An 8,229-nucleotide genomic window follows, 5' to 3' on the forward strand; every position below is an offset into this window, starting at 1 on the left:
CAGTGACCTAGGGTTACTTCATGAGACAAAGAAAATGTTATCTGCTAATTTTGAAATGAAAGATCTTGGAGAAGCTTCCTTTGTACTTGGAATTGAGATACAGCGTGATAGAGACTGTGGCTTGTTGGGACTTTCACAGAAGACATACATACGACGCATCCTAGAGAGGTTCAATATGCAAAATTGTGCACCCGGTGATGTACCTATAGTAAAAGGGGATAAGTTTAGCGAAGCCCAGTGTCCAAGAAATGAACTTGAAAGAGAATCTTTGAAGAACATACCCTATGCAAGTGCTGTAGGGAGCTTGATGTATGCTCAAGTTTGCACTAGACCTGACATAGCCTATGCAGTAAGCGTCCTTAGTAGATTTCAATCGAATCCAGGACATGAGCATTGGAAAGCAGCTAAGAAAGTTATGAGATATTTGAAAAAGACTGAAGGTTATATGCTTACCTTTCAGCGTACAGATCATCTTGAGGTGGTAGGCTACTCAGATTCTGATTTTGCAGGATGTCAAGATGATCTGAAGTCAACTTCAGGTTATGTTTTTATGATGGCTGGTGGTGCTATTTCTTGGAAAAACGTTAAGCAAACTCTAGTGGCTTCTTCTACTATGCAGGCTGAATTTGTGGCATGTTATGGAGCTACGGTCCAAGCCATTTGGTTAAGGAATTTTATTTCTGGACTAAAAGTTGTTGATTCCATCTCGAGACCAATTACCATCTACTGTGATAATAGTGCAGCGGTGTTCTTTTCAAAGAATAACAAGAGTTCTGGTGGCTCTAAGCATATAGACATCAAGTACTTGGTAGTCAGAGATAAAGTTAAAGAAGGGCAGACAAAAATAGAGCATATAAATACAGAGGTAATGATTGCAGACCCATTGACTAAAGGACTCGCACCGAAAGTCTTTAAGACACATATTGCCAATATGGGCATTGTGGAAACTTTTGATATTTTGGGTTAGTGGGAGTTATTTATGTAAAAGAACTACGTTTTGGCTTGATCCTCTTTACGAGGTACGTAGGCAACCCATATGCTTCGGGTACAGCCTCTTCCAATTATAAAAAAAATATTTATCTTCCTATTTATAATTCTGTATTTTGTGCACAGAAATTATAATTATGTTTGATCATGCATTGCACATATGTCTTTTATTATGATATCATTTTGATCTCGAGATATAATGCATAAAGACATGATGTGAGTCTCTTTTGAGACATATGGCTTCTTTTGAAGTATTTATGAGGACCGATATGAATTAGCACACCTTTGATCACATTTTGGTGCTAATTTTATACTACATACCACCACATTGGTTGGAGGATGGGGATCCATGTCGATAAGGATGTTAGCATTTGTAGCTGTGGAGTGGTCTTACATCGATTAAATGGTGTAACGACTTCCATGCTCAATGTTGATGTTCTTGTTGGACCGGATCATGTATCCAAGGTGATTATCATTTGAGCTATATGTGTGGCCACTTTTGTAGTCTAACCCGAGAGTCGTTTTCAAAACAAAGTTTTTAAATTAATATGACAATCCGTGTTCGCCCAAGTGGGAGAATGTTAGAATAATTTCAAAATATGGGCTTACACTGATTGCGTATTTTTGTTTTATAAAATGGGTTAGACGTATGACTCAGAATGGTACTATGGTTAAGCCCAATATGATGTGTGATCATTTTATTTTATGGGCTTTTGGTGCACCTTGGATGTATAGGATTGAGTCCTATTTATTGTGGTACTTTTGGTATGTAGGCCAGGAAACCCAATTAGGGTTTTGGAGCCTTTAATGGGAAGGCTCCTCTATGTTTCCTATATATAGGCTAGGTCCCCCTCTCCTCTCCATAATGGTTGATAGCTTGCCCCATTGACGGCTATCTTTTGTGAGGAGCAAGGAAGGGAAGATCCAGCCGTTATTATTCCAGGTGATTGAAGAACGTATTCAATATGTCTTCCGCCGGTATATCCCTTAAACTTGAATACGGTATTATTTGTAATTCTAAATCTTAGCATGTTAAATTAATATGACTAACCGATCTTATAGTCAAACAGAGATGTCCTAGGGAAACCAAACTGTGAGACCCAGGTAAGGCTGTGAGACATCCTACAGAGTGAGATTTCTCACTTGAGAATCTTGCATATTGTTTTTTGAAATGCGTTGGCATCCATTTCTAGGCGCGCCACATCTCTTCAACTAGAGCTGCACTGCTCTGTTCTTCTTTCTGCGGGTCGGCCGGGGTTAATGGAAAAGGACTCAGGCCGATCCACCGGTCGGTTATAGTTTAGACTAGCGAACGCTGAGCTCCCCGGTCACGTCCAAATCCGAAAGCCAGTAGGACTCCACGCATGCAAGTCACGAGCGGACTGGCCCCACCGTACCGCCTCACAAAAGGCAAACCAACTGACGCCACGTCACGATGCCCGATATTTTAGAAGGGCATAGGGCCCACTTCCACGCACCAGCCAGCCGTCCATCTCTTAACCTTTTCCTCTCCACTTGCCTTTTTTTCCTAAAGTAGGCCAGAGCAGAACCCTCCACTCTCATCATACCTCTCTCTCTCTCTCTCTCTCTCTCTCTCTCTCTCTCTCTCTGCCTCTGTGTTTGTGTCTGCAAAAGCTCAAATCATAGAGGAGCCACCGTTCAACCTCTTGCAAGTAAGTTTGAGGGTTTTTTTTTGGAAACAAAGTTTTAGGTATCTATAGCTCCATATATAAAGTTGATTTTTGATTTCTTTTCTCCGTAGAGGGAAGCATGATTATAAAAAATTTCCTCTTCTGGTTTGATTGTTCTATATACTAATGGCTCCGAAAGCTGCTCATATGCTTTTGATTCCTCTGTTTCTCATCTTTTCTTATTTTCCTGAGGAGTCCTTTTTTTTTTTGGAGAGCTCTTAAGGTTCTTCAGTGATATCTATAAATTGCACATAATTGATGTTCTTTAGTATTTATTCTAAGTGGAGGTGGAAATATTATATTTTGTTTTTTTGGCATCATGGTATTTTGCATCAACATATCAGGTCTTTTCTGTGGTTTGGGTTTCTTGTGTTGCAGGGGTGTGGATAAGATCCAAAAATAGGTAGCTATACCATCAAGAGATCATGCTGGGTAAGGGGGTCAATATGTTTTATTGATCTTCCATTTTAGTTACCTGAATACTAGAATATTGGATCCAGCAAAATTAAGCCTCTTCTGGATTTTCCTGTAGAAGAAGCACAGTAGGTTTTACCTTAGAATTTATAGGGCTTAAGGAGAGTAATACCTGAGGGATACTAAGCTCAGTCCTGCTACAATACATCCGAGGATAGCATGCCGGCTGTAATAATTCAAGACATCTCCTATCCTACCAAATCAAATACAGTAGAATTTGCATGCTTAAACTATTTATTAGTTAATTTATTTATCAATCATAGCATTACCTACCATGTAACGTATCAATGAAATATAATAAAATTAAATTCTGGTGCTATATATAGCAACCAAAATAGCATCAAGTTGCAAGTTGATTTCGATTTGATCTCAATCAGATTGTCATATACTACAAAATTAATAAGCCATGCGTGCATCGTTTATGGCAGGAACCTTTATTGTATTGCGATGGTTAAGGAGGTTTTAATTGCGTCCACACCTTATCTACAAATCATTTGATTAGTCTACTTATGACGGTAGAGCATTTTGAAATAAAAATAAAAACACACAAAATAGGTCTCTTGTCTTAAATCAAAGGCCAGAGATAATTGTGTAATAGATTTATAATCACATTCTGTATCACTCTCAAAAGAAAAGTTGAACTGATTATATTATTAATCACCAATAGGAGATCATCATAAGAATGTGTTATGATCATTTATAAATCCTTTTCTGTGTTTGTTAATTACATGCATGCACATAATTATATTGTAATGAACAATGTTTGACAAATGTATTAATTTAAGAATTCTCGTCAACAAAACTTATCAGCCATTTAGCTGCCCACATTTGAATTTGCGAGCTCACATAAGAATTGTAGGTCGATTGCGAAGATTATTCTTGTTATGAGCCATGACAGCATTTCTTTATACGAGTGCACTTAAAACATTATCAAACAAATCTAGCAGTGAAAAAGGCATATCCAATCTCACATAGGTAGATGGAATCCAAGCCTCCATCAAGTACTCCCCCTTCGCTTATCGTTGCAAATGCAACGGAAACCACATTTTTATCTTTTAGTATGTGAGAACCTGAAAATACAACAAAGGGGAAAGCGGCTTCATCATCACAAAAGATGCCTCCAATCATTATAAAAAGAATAAAATATTCTATTACTTCGTTTTACGCCGACACCAACCCCATCATACCTTGTCATCCAAAGGAGCACCCCAAAAAAAAAAAGGGAAAAAAAGCATTCACGTCATTCTTTTTATCTAACAAGGGCTTTTTGTGGGAACAATACAGGACCTATTCCTCCAGCGGATCGATGACCTCCCACTACCCGTCAGACCTCGATTCCTCCGCCGCGGGCTCCGCCGCCTCCACTCCGGTGTCCGGCAACCCCCGGCAACCACCCCCGTCCCGGTGGCAACTCGATGACCCCTCCGCCCCCCGCGTCCGCCTCATGTGCAGCTTTGGCGGCCGCATCCTCCCCCGCCCCCACGACCACCTGCTCCGCTACGTCGGCGGAGACACCCGCATCGTCGCCGTCCCCCGCTCCATCACCTTCTCTGCCCTCCTGTCCAAGCTCTCCAAGCTTGCTGGCGGCGACCCCCACCTACTCGCTGTCAGGTACCAGCTCCCCAACGAGGACCTCGACGCCCTCATCTCCGTCTCCTCCGACGAGGACGTCGAGAATATGATGGACGAGTACGACCGCCTCTCCGTCTCCTCCCCAGGCGGCGGCGCCGCCGCCTCCTCAAGGACCCCTCGCCTCCGCCTCTTCCTCTTCTCCCCCTCCGACCCTTCTTCCGGCCATTTCGGCTCCGTCATCGACGGCCCCGGCCCCGCCCGCCACCACTGGTTCGTCGACGCGCTCAACGGCCTCGAGCGCAGCCGCTCCGAGGCCTCCTCCGTCGTCTCCGAGGTCCCGGACTACCTCTTCGGCCTCGAGACCAACTCGGACGAGCCGGCGCCTACATACAAAACCCGGACGGCCTACGAGAACGCCTCGGACCCCGGTTCGCCCGCTCCCGCCACGCCATCCCCTCACTACCGCTCCGCCTCGTCCGCACCACCCATCCCGCCGGTCAAGACGAAACCGGACGGCGAGGAAAATCGGGACGTTCCGGTCGAACCGCAGGTCAACCAGCCGGGAGGATACGTCAGCAACCCAGCCTGGCAGTACATGCCTGAGCCGGTTCCGGCTTACTTTGTGCCTGGTCCGGTCAGTGGAGGGAGCTTGTCGGTCGGGCCGGTTGCTATGCCCGCTCCATACCTTCACCCTGTAGCACCAATGCCTGGAGGACAAATTCCGGTCGGGTATCAGCAACCGGTTCACCGGGTCATGGCTAATGCAGTTCACGCTGGTACGGTTTACGTGGACGGTCCACCGACGGGACGGCCGGCGGTGACCGAGGGGTACAAGTATCCAGTGGGGGCCAGTGGGTATGACGTGCCGGCAGGCGGAGGTTTGATGAGGTATCCTGGGGCGACCCCGGTGTATCCAACGGCGGGGATTTCTCCAGTCGGAGGAGACTCCTCCGGTTCCAGCGGGAGAATTGGAAGGGCTTCCCAGTAGCATTTTATGGTCAGAGTGTTCCTTATTCTGTTCTTTGGTGATTTTCTTTTTATTTTTTGGGGTAAACAAGTAACTATGTGGTGATGGATGTATTGGTTATATGCTTCTATTTTCTTTGTTTATTGTAAGCAAATATCTAATGTATGGAGAACTGATTGTAAATCAATATAAATATTAATAAATACTATGATATAATATTGATTAAATTTTTAATAAAATGAATCGCGTTAGAAGCATCAGTGGCGCATTCTTAACAAAGCTTCTGTATTTTGTTCCAATTGTACAATGATAATTCCTTGCTTCTACTAAAGTGAGAGCTAAATACGATGGAATTCTTTTTTTTTTCAGAAAAAATATATAGTTCAATGTTAAATGGACTTTGAGATTACCATTTGCTCACTTGGTTGTTGATATTCCTATGGCAAACGAATGCCTATTATGCTCATTTGATCTAACGGGCGGTTCCTAGGTGACCTCCCAGTTCGGCTTAACAAAGAACAACACCATGTTACATACATCGCTACGTTACTATTGAAAGCCCCTGGCGCTTCCGGGGCCCTTTAGGAGTGCTGGCCAAGCCGAAGGCCAAATCTATCGCACCAGCTTAAAGGAAGGATCATCCGATCAGGATCACTTTTTTTTTTTGGTTGAAAACGAAAGTATCATACATAACGTGTACAGACACAGCTAAGAAAATCAAAAATAGTACATCATGGAGTGCACGGAGCAATGCTATAAAGCTCTCAGCATGGACAATTCTCTTACCAGGTGGCTGAAGAGGATTGGTGCAACTTAAGGATTTATCGTCAATCATGGCAGGCCAATTTGATGGACGGTGACGTGCAATTCATCAATATCCCCAAGCATTTTCCTTCCACCAATCACCAATGAAGGGTCGCTGGCAACGAATAATTTGAGATGCGCCAACTGATGCCACATGGCAAGAGAACTAATCATGTGCGTATATCAGGAGCCCCTAATTTAAGTCATTGGACCACCATAAACAAGTTGCAACGCATCAACATAACAACCACCGAATCAACTTCCACTCTGGAAGGCATAACTAGCATAAATTCTTATCTACGAGAGCATGATGCCATGAGTATATGAATGTGGTTCTTCTTTCCTTAGCCAATCATTAGATTTTTTTATGCACAGATCTCAAAGTACTCTAAACTCCATTATCCATTCATCTGCATGGATGATTAATGGCCGCTAGGCCCTATTGGTATTTGTTTTGGGCAAAAAAAAAAGGACCAGGCCTGCAATGACCATGGTTTTATACAAAGACATAACATCCATATTTGTATTTGTGTTGTTCCTATAAATGATTTTGAGCTTCAACTTTTTTAATCAATCTTCTCTCCAATAGAATTTGTATCGTTTAAAAAAATGACTCCCAGAGTTCTCCACTTTTGCGTCATGCGAGACGAATTTTACGTGTGCCTTTGTATAGGATATAATAGATAAAGAAACAAACGACTTTGCCAACATCACGCAATTCCACTAGCAACAAATTTGCCTATGCACGGTCCGTAGTGAACCAAATTTATTGTGCTTCTTTCCCTCTTCATGGCTGTCGTGGCCTACGGACTTTCTTTTGTACGAAAGCGGAGGCTAATCCTGAATTAAAGAGTAGTGTAACATACACCAAGTATAAGCCGGTAATATATATACATCCAAGGTCCGATGGTGCCGAATTCTGATCATTTACTACATCTTCTCGTTCTCTAGAATGCGTCCACTGCATCCTGAATTAAGGGTTTTGAATGCAAATAAGGCTCTTCTCCACTGCATTTTGTCCTTGAATAATGGATTGGCAGCTCCTTTGTAACTATTACCTATATTAATCCAAACAATCACTGTAGAGGAGTCACTTTTATCCAAATTTGTGAAGCCTCAAAATGAAGGATAGCCTATCCTATCTGACCCCTCCCAAGCGGCTGCTGAAGTAGAATGCATGCGCGGGCCAGGAGCCCAAATAGTAAGCATCTCTAATGATCGATCATAAACCCAGCTGCAGCCTGCATATTCTGAATGGGCCCATCAAAGTTTATTTTCACGACACCAATGGGAGGGGGTAGCCATTGAATAAAACCATTAAGCTACTTAATTTAAATCCTCATTAGAGAATCTACTTTAGGGCGTTGAATGTGCTTTATGAATCCTCATTAGCCTGGAGAGATATCATATCCATCGAATAGAGATAAGAATACCTTACCAGCTGGGCCGGGGTGGTAATAACATGCTGAAATGGTCGTTCATTTCGAGCTGTCCACGGCCTCCAAGTAATGAAGGCTATAAGGGATCTCTACCATGGCATGGCATTAGCTAAGAAATGTAACAATGCCGGCAGAGAATTAGGATAGAAACCTATGCCTACAATACTTGATAGCTGCTGCCAAAATTGTCGGGCAAATGAACAATGAATAATATCAACATGTGAGCAGTCTTCAATATCATTAGGACATAAGTCGCAAAGCTGCGTATTGTCCCTTAAAATACCTCCTCTATGAA

The 8,229-nt window shown here is 42.9% G+C and overlaps 1 protein-coding gene across 1 annotated transcript; it reads left to right on the forward strand.

Moving 5' to 3' along the window:
- Nucleotides 1–2,540: 2,540 nt before the first annotated feature.
- LOC103723654 (translation initiation factor IF-2) lies at nucleotides 2,541–5,918 on the forward strand. The gene is made up of 2 exons (XM_008814628.4): nucleotides 2,541–2,660; nucleotides 4,437–5,918. The coding sequence occupies exon 2, from the start codon at nucleotides 4,459–4,461 to the stop codon at nucleotides 5,710–5,712; it is 1,254 nt and encodes a 417-aa protein (XP_008812850.2). The 5' UTR covers nucleotides 2,541–2,660; nucleotides 4,437–4,458; the 3' UTR covers nucleotides 5,713–5,918.
- Nucleotides 5,919–8,229: the final 2,311 nt, after the last annotated feature.

Source organism: Phoenix dactylifera, unplaced genomic scaffold (genome assembly GCF_009389715.1).
Source record: "Phoenix dactylifera cultivar Barhee BC4 unplaced genomic scaffold, palm_55x_up_171113_PBpolish2nd_filt_p 000294F, whole genome shotgun sequence".
NCBI lineage: Eukaryota > Viridiplantae > Streptophyta > Magnoliopsida > Arecales > Arecaceae > Phoenix > Phoenix dactylifera.